This window comes from Haemaphysalis longicornis, unplaced genomic scaffold, assembly GCF_048455015.1.
Source record: "Haemaphysalis longicornis isolate Haplotype H1 unplaced genomic scaffold, Haemaphysalis longicornis Haplotype H1 scaffold_10, whole genome shotgun sequence".
Classification (NCBI taxonomy): Eukaryota; Metazoa; Arthropoda; class Arachnida; order Ixodida; family Ixodidae; genus Haemaphysalis; species Haemaphysalis longicornis.
This window is the reverse complement of record NW_027526204.1, coordinates 126,327,432-126,345,290: the sequence shown is the minus strand read 5'-3', so window position 1 is coordinate 126,345,290 and position 17,859 is coordinate 126,327,432. Positions and strand designations below refer to the sequence as shown.

Sequence of the window (17,859 nt, the reverse complement as noted above, 5' to 3'; positions counted from 1 at the left end):
ATCATCTGCGTTGCGTCGGCGCGTTAAACCCTACAATCAATCAGTCAATCAATCGAAACGAGAAAGATCCGTCATGGCGTACACCCCTTCAAGGTGATGTCCAATGACTACCACTTCCAAAAAAAATGAAGGAGGCTCACACTTATAGAAACAATGAGTGAGTAAAAGTCGCTGTGGCTTGAACCGTCGTGATGGTCGTGAAAGTTGTGTACAGCTTTGCTACCCTCAAGTTTTACGCGTTAGTGTGAGCTTCCTTCATATTTTATTGCTCCCATTTTGTACCGCTGGTAAAAGTGTAGCAACTCTGCTAGAAATAAGCATGCATAGACGGGCCAAATGGAAAAAAAATATGCTAAAATCTTGCCTCTTTCCCTGCTTACAGCATCACTGCATTTTGTCGACGCAACGCTTCGATCCAGGCTATGTGCAGGTACGCGAGAAAAACAACATCGTTGAAAAGTTGTCACACGTTCCCTTACCATTTCCTACAACAGAACACAGCACTTTTTCTTTTTCAAATGGATGAAACAGGGTAGTAGGAAAACTGTACAAACAATGTATTTAAAAATACGTATGAGGTGAAAAGTGACCCTCCCGCACGGATGAAAAAGTGGAACATATGAGATGCGTCGCCACTGTCGTCAGAGTTCATCTCCATGTGTGAAGTCTGGTAGTGTCGGCTCTTCGCTTTCTGCAGGTTCTGGCTCGCCTGAAAGTAGGAACAACGGAAATCTCGCGTTCAGCGATTTTTTCCCGTAACCAACATACGGGAAGTATCCCGTAACAACGTGCATTTCTATGCGGGCACCAATGTGCGTTTGCTGTGTCCTGCCTTTTTTAAGCCCCTCCGACTGCAGCCTTACGATGACAAAGTTCACATGTCTTTGTATACGAACCAGCCCGAACTCTCTGACCCAGACCGTAAATTGGTGTAGAAAAGGTTAGCGGTAATAAGGCGTGCAAATTTTCAAAAGCCGTAACTCGCCTCATGTGGTGTCCATGCGGCTTGCGGCATACTAATTGTGCCCCAAATTTCTTTCCAAAGGAGGCCCCAAGTGACTCAAAATGAACAAATCACTCATTCAGCTTAACTGTAAAATCTAGGCTTGTGCGAATAGTAATATTTTAGTTCGAAGCGAATTCGAAGCGAATAGCCCTTGTGGTCGAATACTTTCGAAGCGAATTAGTTGTCAGGTGTTACTGAGCTTCCCGTCACTGAGCTTCTGGGCCAGGCGGGACCTTCATTAAAAGTTTCTATATCAGGTTGGCACTCGTCGAGGCATTGGCCATGTCACTTGACTGATCGAAGCAACTGATGTCCACTGAAGTTCAAGCGCGGAGTGCAATCAACACTTGCTCACTGCACGCGTGCCACATGGTGACCATACAAATTGTTTCGTTACCGTTCCATTGTTTGAAAGAATGGAACGAGAGCCTTGAATACCTCGACGAACGTGCGTGCGTAAGATGGCAACGACAACGCTCTGAATGTGGCTTAGCTTGTCTTGGCTCCACTTGTAATCAAGATGTAGGCCTGATGTCAATGATACTGTGGCTTGCCTAACGAAACCAAAACTACTCATAGCACTTGAACACAGTTTTGATATTCGTTTCACTCGAAATACTTCGAAATATCGGAAATTTTAAAATTCAGGTCGAAGCAAATTCAATAATATTCATTCAAGTATTCAAACCGCTCAAATATTCACACAAGCCTAGTAAAATTCGTAAAACTCATCTGGAAAAAGTAAGGGAAGGGAAGGGGGGGGGGGCAACAATGTTTTCATTTTGGTCCTGAGCCAACTAGTTTCCCCAAGTCAGAAAAAATTAGACATTCAACGAGTTGCGCCCTTTGGAACTTTCCAAGTACGGGTGAACCTTCTTCACTGTACCGAACGCTAGTTCTTACGATAGCTGATGAGCTGAAGAAGAAAACGCTGCACGTAGCTTACAATCTAGTTTTTCTACACGTGAAAAAGAAAAGATGGCTGGGGCTCGGCCGGAATATGCCTTATGAATAGCGTCACAAATCACCCTGCCGAGAATATTTTTGCTGCCCAGCACATGTGGCGAACACAGATGTTGCTTTAGTGAACGTGTGCTGCACGGAATTAATGGTGCCCCTCGATCATTTCCAGGAGAGTGTGTGCACTCCGCAGTGCGGCGAGAAGGCAAAATATCCACGCAGTTGTGCAGGAGTGAGATAGCATGCAAAAACAAAGTGTGCGATTGGGTATCACCGTGTTTATTTTAAACATCATCTTCTCTACACCAAATCCTACGGCACCTCTCGAGGCACAATGCGGCACGACAAGACGCCTCAATCATGCACACTTGACTAGAAAAAGGAGTCACAAGTTCCTAAAAAGCTTTTTTTTTCCTAATTGTGCAGAGTGCAACTAATCTCTGGAAGTGTGCAGTCTAAAATTGCCCAGTTAAGCATTTCCAAACACTGGTTTGATGTGGCTTCTTCTCACAATGCTTGATGATCAGTGTATTTCAGCACACCATGTTTCATTTGCAAAATTTTGTTGTGTTTGTTCAAAGAAAGCGAGGAAGCTCGGCTAATAAAGGAAATCTAAAATGTTGAATGTGTGTTTTTATGCGTGGCACTCCAGTAGAAATTCATGGCCTGTCTGTGTACGCTTTGTCTGCGATGCTCTCTAGTGTAGTCGAAAATGACAGTAAAGAGTGATTGAAATCTACTTTGTATTAGGTTAACCCTACGACTAAAAAGTGAATGACCGTGAACTGTTTTGCACAGAGGCGGCAATAACTTGTTTGATGCAGTCTGCCTCAGAGTGCAAGAAATCTGGAACAGAGTCACTCAGTGCTGTACACATTGTAAAACTGTAATGCCCGCTGCACTGTCCATTGTAAACATCACATTTCTGGCCTAAAACCAGACATGAAAACATGAAAAAAGAGAGAAAGCACAGTCGCTTCGTGCCCTGTGTGGTAGTATGACTTGCAGAGACAACACAAGCGGCAACGCAAAACCAAGACACACAACCTCCGTGTCCGGCTGAAGACGTCACATCTGCGGGTTAAAAAGCTGCTGCAACCGATTTACATAAAACCTCGCGCGTCACAACAATGCAAGAACCTTGCTCCCTGCAGCCAAGCAGGTTTTTTTAAGTAGTCTGACAAGAACGTTAGATGCAGCAGCCGTCAGCTTTACTGTATCAAAACACAACGACCACAGACCAAGCGGGCGGGGCACACACACAAACACACACACACACACATACACACTGGAATGTAAACAGTTCCGTTTAACAAGCGCTAAACAACTTAAAAAAACTAAATTCCCAGTCTGTTTTGTTCATACATCACCGACCCGAGGGATCAGCAACAAGCCTTCCAACACAAAAAACGGGAGTACAGATAGGCAAACGACAACAATGAAAACGCAGCCGGGGACGAAATTTTGCAGGACATGCGAGTGGCAACCAGAATCGTCACCACCAGTGCGTCATTTACTGATACATGCATGCTGCTATGACCTATGCTTCTGTTGCTTCCATATTCCATATCAGGACCACTGGTGTCAGATCAGCGCAATATAATGGAACTGAGTGGAAAAATCAGTTATGAAGAGCCCATCTAAGCCGTCGTGTTCCCACCGTCCTTTCCACGCGCACGTTTGTTCTCGTCCATTTTGGTGATGTTCAGAGCTGCGATTAGACATTGCCACTAAACCAACGGGTCAAAGTTCACACACTACTCAGTCGCTTCCAACAGCAGCAGACAAGTTTTAACACACAATTACGCCCTCACACGTCCTGTAAACTTTCGCCCCCGACACTAACGGTTGCCAGAAGCTGACGGCCGCGCAGTCGACGCCCTTCGCATCATCACCACGACATGACGTTTCGGATGGACGAACTGATGCTGTGGTCCTTCCAGTTGGATAGCGTGTACTCGGAAAAGCCGATGTACACGGCCACGCACACGCCTATGGCGCTGGCCACCGACACGCTCCTCTTGAAAATGATCAGCGTCGCAACGCAGAGACCGAGGTACGTGGCGTAGCGGGCCAGCAAGATGTGCAGCTCTCGCCACGTGTTGTCATTCTCTGGTGGGGGGAGGAGGAGGGGAACAGTGCGGCAGTCGATCGGCCGACCGGTTCTCGGCCGTGCTCCGGCACAACACCCCAGGCCAAGCCCCCTCAACCACGTCAGAGGCATGCATACCACCACAGGGAAGTCAGGGCAGAGAATGGAAATGTGACACAGGGGCACTGATTGAATTTGCCCAGCTTTTTTTAATACTGCTGCCCTGTTTATCATCAATTCCTCACTGTCTTCACCCCTCTGTTATTTCATTTCTTCACAACCTACTTCCCAAATTCCATTTCATCTCTCTTTGACTTCTACTGTTCTTTCCTTCTATCCACTGCTAAAAGGAGGTGATGTTGGAGGGTAACTTTATGGCCAACATACAAATGTATTCTTGGGTGGATATGTTAGGTAAACGTGTGCTCTATGCACCCAACATTTCGCCACGATCTATTTTTCAGAACTTCTGCTACTATCACATATGTCAAAGAGAAGTGGTATTTCAGGAGGCCTGCCATTGCGGGGACTCTCGTATCATTTAGTTTGCCCTGAAGTTCGTAAAGATAGGAAGTTCGTAAAGATAGATAGTGTAGTAATTAACTAAATCTGAAGTGTATTTCTATTCTCTCCGCATCGAAGTAAACACACCGCAACTAAAATAGTGAAATTTAATGCACAGCCACTATTGCTGTCTTAGCACATAGTGTGTTCACTACATAGGAAGTAATCTCTCTGTTGTTCAGTGCACTTCTGAAGTTAGTAAAACCAATACAGAAAAAAAAGTGCCCACAAAAGTGCAAAGCAGTCCAGCTATTTCTTCCAGTGCACTGTGTGGCTGTAATGATTCATAACCTTATCTTGCATTTACTTAGTGGCTGAGACACAACTAAATGGATTCAAGTCTAAAATAAAGAGGTTTGAGCAAAATTTTTCACAGTTAAGTGGAACTGGTAGCACCGTACTACTTTCCAGTTTGGTACATTCGGTTCCAAAGTTAGAAAAGATACTGAGAATCACTTCATGGGCTACCGACATGTGTGTTGCAGTAGTACACGAAGAGAACTTCAAATACTACAGATTTTCTAACTGCGTAAAGGTTAGTTTTTCCACACGGAATATCTTCAGAGCTGTGACTGTTCCTCAACTGAACACAGCCAAAACATGTGTAATGGTAGTTACCACCCTGTTTAAAAGTATAACCTACACTAACAGCCAAGTACTACAGTGTTGGCACACAGACGATCACAGTTAACCCTTTGACGCCCAATGTTGCTCAGGAGCATCAACTCAATTTTTTTTTCTCTCGCACTTTGTGGTTTTTTCGACATCTAACACCATTTATCGACAGACAAAGGTTCCCGGACCTTCAAAAATTAAAAAAAGAGAGGGCAGCACGTACTTCCGTGTGCTAAAAAAAGTATTGTTTATGCGTGCCAACTCGCATCGAGCCCCGGGGACTCAATGAGCTAGTGACAGGTAAGTGAAATTGTGCAATTTTGTCGTTATTACAAATGATAGCAATACAAACTTCACGTTATTGTCCTCACTTGAGCCATAAATCATGCTCATCAAGGTAGCTGTCTTGTCCGAGTGATATTTATATGGGCAGCCAGTGTTCAGTGTTTCCCAGTGCCTACTGTGTCCTTGTGTCTGTCCTAATGAACCAAATTTTTTTTCTGACTTCATATTTGTGATATCGGAAATCCTTTTCGATCATAAAGAAGTTTTCGCACGCTTAATAAGCAACATATTAAGGCTTAGGGCATCAAAGGGTCAATTCCTCACACTTTGCACCCATAGCAAAGCAACTAAGATTTACCAGGTTTCTTGCCTAGTGAGGTGAACTTTTTATACATCCCGCTGAGATAAAATTACCACAATTTACAAAACACTTTTGCCAAAGACTTTTTTTTTTTTTTTGTAACATCGACAAAACACGGCTTTCACTACAATGTACATTGCACACGTTAACAAGGGTTATTACAGACCCACAGGACGTCTTAAATGTCGCTCCGCATCAAAGAACAATGTTTGGACAACTTACCGTCTGGGAATTCTTCTCAGTGCAACACAAACGAACACAACGGAAAGGACAAAGAGAACAGAACAAACATAAATGTGAGGACAGGGACAGAAAAGATGAAGAAAGCGGAAGCCCAGAGCATGCGTTTGAGCAGACCGCAGCGATAAATTCATGCATGGCTTCAAAGCAGGTTCCCCCCCAGAACCAAAGGCAGCATGCCAACATGCCAAGTGCAGGCAGAAGAGCTAAGGAAGGCCTTCATGTAAGAACGTAGGTGCAGTCCTATCCCAGTGTAAACATCATTTCCGTGATGAGTTTCACGGTTGAATGCATTATTCGTTAATTTATTTTAACTCTCCATTCATAGATGCTGACACGCTAAGAACAGTAACACCAGAAACTCTGTGTTCTGTACAGCAACATGCTCATAAATGAAGACTGCCAATCTCGCGAAACTGACAAAATTGGAATACGGGCAGCGTTGTTCCCACTGTACGATTTTTCTCCAATCGTTCTTGTTTTAGTCATTTTTGTAAGCTGTACTAGAGTGCAGATATGACATGCACTTGCGAACCGGGCAAAATGTAGTGTTTAAATGTAAATTTGACCCCCCATGTAGATGTTACTTAATCAGTTAAAATGCCACTGGACCTTGACAGTTCCCTGACCTTGAAAGCTCCGACACTCCCACACACCCATATTACCTTCCCAGGCTCTTCAGTCAAGATCCTTTGGCTCACTACTCAGGCCAACACGTGAAATGATTAAACGTCATCTAAACTCTTCCTGGCCTTTGATTGAGTAACCCGCATGCTGTGCTGCATATCCAACTGTCACAGGGGTGTGACGAAACAAGATATCCACTTAATATAGTGTCTCCTCACCCCCTCGAACCACCGATGTTGCCCCGTCCTTCATCCTAAAAAGATGCTCGGATGCCTCCTTTTAGCATAAAGCCTTTTAAAAAAGCTTTGAAGCACAAATTCCAGCACTATGCTCCCGTATGGTGGCTGCAGTCACAACCGAGGATACCATTACTGCCTGCACCTCAATCAAATCTTTCTCCTTGTGGGTAGCTGAAGAATTAGCCATCAATTAGACCATTACCTACTCCCACTCACCGACACAAATCACCAACTCACAAGCTGCATGTCAAAGCTCCTCTTACAACATAAACACAAAGAGGGCAGTCAGTTACTTGTACGGATGTCAGCCCACTCCTCATCTACGGGTAACGCCTTTGACCATCAGCAACCCAGCACCCTCATCTTTCACGGGAGTTACTAGAATTCTCCCCTTTGGTCACTTCCTAAGACATCATGCAGCACTATAGACTGACTCGACAACACCCTCCCGCCCCACATCTAAAACTTCCCACAGAAGACGAAAAAGCCCGCTGCCAGCTTCAAACTAACGCTTCCTTCCCTCAATCAACCCGGCTCCAGTCCTGTACCACCGTAACCGATCTTGTGTGGAATGACGGTAATGCTTTCAACAGGCCACCCCGCCTCATATCACCCCAAGGTGCATGAAAAACCCAAGCCTCCCAGTTTCTTCTAACACCCACAGCCACGATCATTGTATGGATGTTTGTACTGAGAAACCACTCTCGCAGAGCAGATAAACAAATGGTTTTAGAACGACCTACACACCCTTGCACTGCTACTTTAATCACATGTTGCAAACTATATGCCTTAAACTACGCTGGAAGCCACAGCAATGCAACTGTGGTAGTTCACGAGGCAGTCATGAAACGAGACCCACGTTTCTGTTACTTTCAAGCTCTCAGAAATAAGCTAAGGCTCCAACCATCTGCATTAAATGCTGGAACAACGCATAACTCGAGTACGATAGCAAAATGTCTTAACAACAAAGGGCTCGACAAATCCACCTCAGGGCCCTTTAAACGAGTTCCTTCTCTAACCAGCAATCACAAAAGGATGGCTCCCCTGCAAATTCCAAAGTTTTCAGCAGCTGCAAATGAAATTGATAAATGCTACTCTAAAGAGAAGCTGCCTTGATGCGTGATCCTACTATCACCCATATTGGCCATTAGTATGACCCACTTTCGTCGCGCTATACACTACTGTATTCACAGCTGTAGAAACAGCGCAGATAACAAAAACCTGTAGAAATGGCCTGGTACTACTTACCCTCGCCCTCTTCGTCGTCTAAATGCGACAAAAGTGGGGACACGCCATGAGTACAACATAAACAGCACAGGAAAGAAGAAACATTGAACGTGGTGAATGAAGTCAGAAGCGCTGAATGCAGACAGCAGAAATGTGCATAAACTCTTGCAAAGAAGAAAGGCGGGAATTTCGAAACAAAAAAACGTCTACAGTACCTTCATCGGTTGCATCTGTGGACAGAAACCAAAACAAAACGTAAAAGAAGCATTAAAGAAAAGGGAGCTACTACTCCAAACAAAAGCACAGGTAAGTTTACTTAAGCATGCAAAAAAAATACAAGAAAATAAGCAGAAATCAGGCAACTGGAAGCTCAAAACAAGATGCCACCAGTCAACATAAAATTGTTCTTAATTGCACTTCTGCAGGGAAAAAAAGAAAAATATGCTGCCTCCCAAAAATGGACCGAAAATGCGACAAACTTCTGTTGTATCGTGACCCACGTGCCGATTCACCATGGGATGGTACAGATCTAAGCTTGCATCAATTACGAAACTTTAAGAGACCCTAAAGATAGCATGCCATTTGCCTCATTTGAATGATTGGGGAATTCACAACATCCCACATTTTGTTTGTAGGGAAATATGCTTCCATTGCGTAGAAATTTCCATTCAAAAGAACAGATTTAATGTTACCTGTCCACTTCCAAGCCCCGCTACAAGTTAGAATTCTCTAGAATGTGCACATAGAAATCGCGCAAGATTGGACAGCCCGTGTATTAGGTACCTGCATGTCAAGGGACGCAGTCCATCAGGAACTCAATGTCTGGCTATAGGTATCTTAGCTAGTAAAACACCAAGTGGGGCATTTCACCCGTGTGATGGTGTGGCCATTAGTATCGTAGTCATTTCAGCTGACAAGCCTCAAGCTCCGCCAACTAAACTCTTCCATGTTCTAATACGAAAACTGGCGACCTGGGTTAATTACCGAGCCTAATTAGGTAAGGTCTGCATTAAACTCAGCACGGTTGTTACTCTGCCACGAAAAATTTTGATTAAAGAAATGTTGTACGTTGCCTACATGGTCTCTTTAAAAAGTCTACCCTGAAAACATCTCTCTCTCTCTCTCTCTCTCTCTCTCTCTCTCTCTCTCTCTCTCTCTCTCTCTCTCTCTCTTTTTTAAGCCTGCACACAAAACCATTCACCAGACATAGCCAGGGGTGTTTTGCCATGAAAGTTTGAATGCTTCGTGCAGGATGGGTGGACATGCAGAAATGCGAAGAGAAATGCTCGCAACGTAACTCCCTCACAACACCCAACGCAAGACTCACCAACACAGGTCTTGTCTTTGAGGATGTAATTCTTGGCGCACGCGACGCAGTTGTCGGGTCCGTCTCCGGTGCAGTTGTCGCACGCAAAGTCGCACACTGCGGGGGAGTCGTGTTGCGAGGCAGAAGCACAGGTAATTGATCAGTAGGGGAAAAAACAGACCTAAATAAACAGGTAGAGAGCTTAAGGGGGCACACTGGTCTTAAAACAGCTCCTTTTAATTTTTAAGTTAACTCTGTGAAACTTGTCAGTCTTGCTGCTTTTCCCCCACTGATTTCAAATATGCCATCATTTTTTCAGTTGGTCAATTAGTTCCCAAGATAATTAGATATAATTAGCCACTTTGGTCAAACAACAGACAAAACAGTGTTGGTTATAAAACTGTAATCTTTATTATATTTTCCAATACTATAAACCCTGGTGAATGCAATAATTGAAGCAGTTTTTTGATGCATCACTTGGAACTAATTTTACAGCTCATTAAACTTCGGTGTTGGAAAGGGCACTCAAAATGGTTTCTTGCCACTGGTGCCACTGAAATTTAATGAGCTGTGAAATTAGTTTTAAGCGATGCATCAAAAAACTGTTAAAATTATTGCATTCACCAGGGTTTATAGTATTGGAAAATATAATAAAGATTATAGTTTTAAAACCAACACTGTTCTGTCTGTTGTTTGACCAAAGTGGCTAATTATATCTAATTATCTTGGGATCTAATTGACCAACTGAAAAAAATGAGGCATATTTGAAATCAGTGGGGGAAAAGCAGCAAGACTGAGAAGTTTCACAGAGTTAACTTAAAAATTAAGTCGTTTTTGCACATGGATGACAGATTAGTCTAGAACTTTGAATAGCGCTTTCATGGTAGTCACTGGAACAAATAATACCCAGGAGTGGAAGCAGGCTTGAACTTTTCGGAGCAGCTCAGGAAGCAGGAATAACACTGTTTTGGAGCAGCTTTGGAGCAGTAAAAGGGTAGTTTTAGAGCAGCTTTGGAGCACTAAAAAAAGAATTTTGGAGCAGTGCAAGTCTGTTTGGGAGCAGATTTCAAGAGTCAAGCATCATTTATTTGCCATTTTCCATTTCTGGTGAACACGCACACAAAAAAATTCAAATGGCTTTACTCAATATTCTATCAATACTGAGCACGCCACCTTTTCTGACAAGTTAGAAAAACATACGTTCTGATAATTAAAGCATCATAGCTGACGGAGCAACAACGAAGTACCAACAAAAATAAGCGATGCTTGAAATATCTACACCTAACTAGACTACAATAAGGCAGCCTAAAACATAAGAGAGCCATCATTGCCCAAGCCAGTGGCCCAAGTGGAGTAAGGGAGGATAGCGCCAACAAGTTTGGAACAGCACGTAGCTCCCTCTACCATTTTGAAAAGCAAGGACGCCCCTCTTTAATGACGCACATGCACAAAAGAAAATAGTGATAGCTGTGGCATAGAGTTTCATACAAATATCTACTAGACGGAAATCTGGCGCTGCGATCGCAGGCCGCCGTGGGCGGTGCCATTGCAGATAGCGACGTTCCTTGCCTACTTGGCTTAGTTACCCATATGGCTTTCTTTTGGTCTCGAAGCCAAAAGGGTAACATTTTTTTCTTGTTCACCGTGCATGAAGCATCTAAATAATTACTGACAAATTAATCTTTTTGGAGCTTCAATTTTATAATACGAAACAAATTTGAATAACCTTTTATAGTAATATTGTTGCGTTTTTGCAGCCAGAGCCGACTTTCCAGCCTGTTCGTGAGCATTGGACAAGTGGAACGTGCCTGCCCGGTACATGATGGAACGCTCGCCGAAGCGCGGCTCCCCTGGACAGTGGCACCAGATTTCCCTCCAGTGGATATTAGTATGAAACTCTACGGGCTGTGGCCTCCCTGGACTTCAACAAGCGGTGCTCAGTTAGTTTTGTGACCAGCACCGAACCAACGAGGTGCCACTGTCTGGCAGAGTTCATAAACAGCAGAAGCTGGACCTCGCTTGCATGCTCGAACATACCGTATTTACCCGATTCTAACGCGCCCCTGATTTTCCTGGCAAAAAAACCGAAAAAACTTGCACCTCCGATTGTAACGCGCACGGGACTTTGTGACCCAGACAAACGAATGCGAGAGAAACGGGCGATTTATTTCCCGAAGTATTCTCAATCATCTCACTCCTCGTCGCTGTACGCTGCCCACAACATCTCAGCCTCGGTGCCTTCAAGCGCGTTCGCGGTGCCACACTTCTGAACGAACGTTCAACCTACGTCTATGGGATCGTGGCCCACCCCTCGCACGCCCATCCCGAGAGCTTCTCCAGAGGTGCTCGTTTTGAACGCGTGGGAGCCGCTGCTGCCATTGCTGTTATCAAGCGCGCAAGTGAAATGATTTGACGATTTGTGTGAACGCCGATAGAAAGGCCTAGGCGCCTAGGCTTGCTGCGTCCATAAATCTTTGCTGAAAGCTTTGGCGCCATCTTGAGATGGCGATGGCGATGGGTCAAACGAAATTTCCGCTGTTTCGGCAGTTTCGGTTTTGTATCCGATTCTAACGCGCATGCGATTTTTCGGCCTATTTTTGGGGGAAAAAAGTGCGCGTTAGAATCGGGTAAATACGGTACTCGGTAAAGAGGACCAAGGAAAAAAATGTGCAGAGAAGGTGAACCCGCTGGGATGTTTTGGATGCGTTCGACTCTGAACCAGTCATTAGGCGTGGGTGACGACTAGCAATGAACCATTTCTTCCATTTCTTGTAGTGTGAGAGCTGTGAAGCTGTGAAGATACTGCAAGGTAAGGCTCGCAAAGTATTATAACTGACTTTCGGAAACGAATTTTTGGTTTGCGGGTGATTTTCCTGCAGTTTGTGTTTCCTTCTCGTGGCAACGAAATTCCTGTAAATGCGAATTTTTCGGTTTTTCCCCAGTGGTTTCGTTATTGCGGGGTTCGACTGTACTGTTTTTTATAACAGGAAGGCACAGGAAAAGTGGTTTGGCGCAGCATGGCGCAAATGGTGCAGCACTTCCCCAATTTTATTCCGTACTACGTGCTACACTGCGTAGACGTTTCCTGCCTCTAATCACCAATGCCTTTTTGTTATTATTACAATCACTACTACTACCCCACCCAGCTGGAATGCTTTACGTTCATTCATTATTCTCCTCCCACACATTAGCATCAAAAGCAGAGCTGAGACAGCTATAACCGACGCTGCAGGACGGCATATCGTTTGTCTTTTGCTGGTACAACTCCTTTTTTCCTTATGGTAAATAGCTTGCGATCAATGTCTTTTCAAGCAAAATTGATAATCAAGGCCAATGTGCGGGGAAAGAGAGACCAGGTGACTCACGCATGCACTTGTAAGAGCCGTCGTTGTTGGCACAGAAGGTGTTCCTCTCATTCTCGCACAGATTCTTCTCTCCTGCCTCCGCGCATTCGTCAATGTCTGGAAGGAACAGCGGAGAGTTCCGCATGGTCAAAGCAATGTTGAAGAAAGCCACTGGAGAAACAGATAAATTTACCATATTGAAAAATTTCCTCAACCTAAAAAAGAACCCACAGTACGTAGGTTCATTACTCAATGTTTTTATGTCTGCAAATAAAAAGCTTTTGCTAGCACTCAGCTGGGATAGATCATAGAAAAATACGTTGCAACACAAAAATAAAAGTCGAAAACGTTCCGAGATCTCTATGATGATACCAAATTGTCCTGTGGCGGGTCCTATGTGGGCCAGATGGAAAGGCACTTTTAAATGACCAAGTCAGGGAAAATGCCAGTACTTTAAAGGGGCCATGCGGACAAAACACAAGTTCGGTTCATTCTAAGGATTGCCTTGTTACAATCCTACTGACACCGCTTTGAACGTACACTTTGCTGAAATAAGCTATATAATTAGTAAAAAAGGGAATGGCCATGCGACCCACTAGCTTATTTCCCACAACAGAACCTATGATGTCATATGCCCAGCTCTGGGGTTGGCTGAGGCCGGCAAAAGCAAACGCAAATATGGCATGGCTTAAAAGCTTGCCGAATGAGCTATTTGTGCTTAAATGTAACGCATATTCATTTACAGGAGTAATATTGGTGCGTAAACAATGAAACTTACGAAAATGCACGTACACATAGAAGTACCGATGCGCACAGCTGTTGGTACTGGGCGTGCTATGCTTGTTTTAGCTGCACAGCAGTCCACCGCTTTGGAGTTGTCTTACACGACACTGGCCGATTGGCATACGCGACACTGTCCTATGCGACACTATTTCTCAAGGATACCACGTGTTTCACGAAATGATTACTTTCTACCGTAACAACAACGAGCCAGGTGCAAATATGGTCAAAAACAAAGCAACAGCAGACAAAAGTCCACGGCTGAGTATGGTAGCGCCGTCTGGGAGGACTGGCGGCAAGCAAGGCTGCAGAGCCTAACGATGCACTGGAAATACGTTTGAATACCCACTTTTGGGACTTCATGGCAGATGTCACAAAAACACACGGTTTGGCGGGAGAATCAAAGCTTTAACCTAAATTAAACAATTCCTCCGTGAATACGGCATCGTTTGCTGCCGGTCAAGCGCCGGGGGCTCCACAAAACACAAAATATTTCGAATAAAACAAACTTGTATTTTATTTCCATGGCCCCAACGGCCGGCAATCACAAAAACAAGATATGAAGCCATAAAAAAAATCACCTGAAAGTGGCTGGCGAGTCGCCACTGCTGCATCTGTTTTTATTAACGACTCCATTATTCATGTGAAGGTTGCGATAAAATTGGCGCTATTGTTATCGGGACTAAGTCTTTTTAAATTAAGGGGGGGTCACTGCTCTAAGTAAACTCTATAAAACTTGTCAGCCTTGCTGCTTTTTGTCCACTGATTTCAAATATGGTGTTATTTTTTGAGTCAGTGAATCAGTTCCCAAGGTAATTAGAGAGAATTAGCCATTGTTGGAGGAACAATACAGTGTCAGTCCTCAAGCTGTAATCTTTATATTTTTCAATACGATGAACCCTGGTGAGTACTATGAGAGAATCACTTTTCTGATGCACCGCTTGGAACTACTTTTACAGCTCATTATTAAACTTCAGTGGCACCAGTGGCAAGGAACGATTTCGAATGCGCATTTCAAACACCAAAGTTTAATGAGCTGTAAAATTAGTTCCAAGTAATGCATCAAAAAACCGCTTCGTTTATTGCATCCACCGGGGTTCATAGTATTGGAAAATATAAAGATTACAGCTTGAGGACTGACACTGTTTTGTCTATTGTTCCTCCAAAAATGGCTAATTATCTCTAATTATCTTGGGAACCAATTGACTCACTCAAACAATAATGGCATATTAGAAATGAGTGCAAAAAAAAAGCAGCAAGACTGACAAGTTTCACAGAGTTTACTTAAAAATAATAAAAAATGTTTTAAGAGCCATGTCTTCCCTTAATTAATGAACCAAGCTGATCTTTCGTATTTATCACCCTTTAGGATGGACACTGGAAGCAAGTTTACAATGAATTGGTGCTCAAAATTTCACATAGTGGGGCAGAAATCAGGAGAACAAGCTTGATTTTTTTATTTGCCTATACTATTTGTGCAACAATTTGTCCCGCTTACATTACTGTGTGAATGCTACCGCTAGAAAACCAGAGTTCACAGGCTTTGGATGCAGCACAAGGAGTATCAGCATTGCCCACTTTGTGCACATTTTACGCTGAATTAAAAGCTCCAGTAATTAATTAAAGGGTTGCAAACAGTGCTGCAGAGAAGCAGCACTCCAGAAGTCTTTTTTTTTTACTTTGAAGGTAATTTAGTTTTCTAAACGGCTGATGACCTCACTCAAGATTCTCAGCGTTCATCGATTGACACTTTTGGACCTTCTGACTAGCACTGGAGCAGTGTCCCGGAGCAGAGCACTGGAGCAGCAAGGAGCTCCAGGAGCCCTGGAGCTCCTTACCAGATATCACCACGTCAGCGCCTTTCACACTTTTCACCGACGGCTACGCAAACGAAATCACTGTATTGAAAGTCAAGCAAAAACTACATCAGTGCTCCCAAGCCAAACACACCAGTAGCAGTTCTGCAGATAACATTTATCGGGAGAGATTTGGCAATTCAGCAGTCGACAAGATAAGGCCTACTGTTTCAGTGGGTTGACGACAAGGATAGGTTGCTCCTAGCTGAATGGCCATAGTTTCAAGCACTTGCACAACACTCCCAAATAACTCCCGTATCCACCTCCCGTTTCCCCCATACGCCACTCACCGACGCATCCAAGCTCGTCGTTTCTGGTGTAACCATCCTTGCACTCCGTGCAAGCCAGCGGTCCAGGTCCAGAGCAGGGGCCCTTGCACGACTGGTGGCACTGGGTACAGGTGATCGTGTTGTTCACCATCCCATCCTCGTGGTAGCCCTCAGTGCAGGAGTTGCACAGCTCTCCGCTGTAGCCCGCGTGGCACTCGCACTTGCCGTTGCCCTTGCGGGTCCCCGAACCCTGTCGTCAAAGAAGAGTAGGGGGGAAAGCAGCGAGCCCTGAGGAACACTGCATCACCAGAGGTGGCCTCGTGCTGCAGACATGTTCACAAACAGACTTGGGCAGTAACTAGTTACTAGAAACATGTTACCGGTAACTAGTTACGTTTTTCAGTAACTTGTAACTGTGACTAGTTACTTTTAGGTTACAGGAACTTGCAACTGTAACACTATTGCTTTTTTACACAGTAAATTTAACAAAAAATACCATTACAGTTACTTCCTTTTTTATAAATTATCCAACAGCAACACTTGTTAAGGGGGCCCTAAGCTGGATTAAACAGGTTTGAATTTTACGTGCCCAGTCGCTGGAGTACTATCCAAGGAGTGTCCTCCCACAAAAATGGTTTAAAAGCACCGAGTATTAGCTGAGTTATCGTTCATTTAAAAGGGCCAGCAAAAAGGCTTAGCGTATTCGCCCTTCCTCTGTGCCTCCCAAGCACTGTAGATGCGACGAGCTGACTACCTCCGAGAAAAACAGCCCATACTTGGGGACAACTTTCGGTGGCAATGGAGAGAAACCTACGGGGTGGGGGATCTAACTGTTTTGTGTTATTGCGCCAAAGTAGTTCCAGATAAATTGGTTTCCGTTTCAGTTTCTTTGGCATGACAGATATGTGTTTGCTACAGATCGTTTCTTCGCATTTATGTGTTTGCTACAGATCGTTTCTTCGCATTAGTTCCGTCGTTGAGTGTGCTGAACCACAATCACCGAGCATGCAGGCATATTGGCGTCCCCTTCCCTACACTTTGTTTCTCAACACAAGCCAACACTCTCACTAGAGAACTCAGAGAGACTTATGATGTGAATTTGTTTTGACGGCATTTTGTTTTGGGTTTTGAGGGGGCACGCACTGATATGTAAACTCTTCTTGAACTGAAAATTGGGCAGCACCATGGACGTGTGTTGTATTCTCTGGCATGGCACGCATGCCAGCAACCACATGTGTTGCTTTATCAATGGGTATGTGCGGGTTCGGGAATGGCGGCGCACACATAAGGTGTCCCAGTGAGCTCAAAAGCATTACCTCGACGTTAACTACTGTTTCGCACAGCGTCCTACTGCCTACCTGTCACAAGACACACGTGAAGTCGTCGGTACAGGTCAGCTGATGGCCAGGTATCGGCCACTAATTGTTGACGTGTCAGCAAAGCGCTATCTCTTTCAGTCGCTTGCCGATAGGTGTTGCTAATCTCCCAGCTAACAGCGCGCGCACCAAACTGGGGGAAAAGTAACCTTACTTTTTCACAGTAACTGTAACACATTACTTTTGGATGCTCTGTAACTGTAACAGAGTTGCTTTTTTGGCTCAAGTAACTATAACTGTACCACTGTTACTTTTTACTGGTAACGTGCCCACGACTGTTCACAAGCAGCCCGTCGCACGACAGCAAGCCAGCGACAATGTGACACTGTGAAAATGCATGGTTGAAATGCCCCTTTCTCGCTGTAAATTCGTCAGTGCCTAAATGTACTACGGTCGAATTTAAAGTTAGCATGGGGGCCCTGCCATAGTGTTCCTGGAATGATACCTATGCTCCTCACAGGACTGCGAGATGACTTCCACCAGATGTAGCTACCGCTGAAGGTAAAATCTAGTCTGCTGTATTATTCATGCGGGAACGGCTGATTGGTGTGACAGATGAACAGTAACACAAGCAATGCACAGTCTTTTGTTGATGCAAACAGAGCCAAATAGGTCTGAGAGACTGTCAATGGCCACTAACATTGCTCACCACGCATAACAGTGCTTCAGCTGCAAATGAGCCACAAGCAGAGTGCCGATAAAGAGCTTATAC

At 44.4% G+C, this 17,859-nt stretch overlaps 1 protein-coding gene across 6 annotated transcripts in view; it reads right to left on the bottom strand.

Moving 5' to 3' along the window:
• Window positions 1-536: 536 nt before the first annotated feature.
• Creld (Cysteine rich with EGF like domains) overlaps window positions 537-17,859 on the bottom strand; it is a 45,417-nt gene continuing 28,094 nt past the window's right edge. Inside the window, exons 7-12 of one of the 6 annotated variants that reach the window (XM_077690650.1) lie at window positions 15,793-16,021; window positions 12,888-12,983; window positions 9,544-9,639; window positions 8,432-8,446; window positions 8,238-8,255; window positions 537-709 (exon numbers count right to left, since the gene is read on the bottom strand). In XM_077690650.1, the coding sequence (XP_077546776.1) occupies window positions 642-709; window positions 8,238-8,255; window positions 8,432-8,446; window positions 9,544-9,639; window positions 12,888-12,983; window positions 15,793-16,021 (522 nt within the window). In that variant the 3' untranslated portion in view covers window positions 537-641. Of the gene's footprint in view, window positions 710-3,792; window positions 4,079-8,237; window positions 8,256-8,431; window positions 8,447-9,543; window positions 9,640-12,887; window positions 12,984-15,792; window positions 16,022-17,859 lie in introns of those variants that run through there. The other 5 variants (XM_077690647.1, XM_077690651.1, XM_077690648.1 and 2 more) reach the window with 5 other exon arrangements.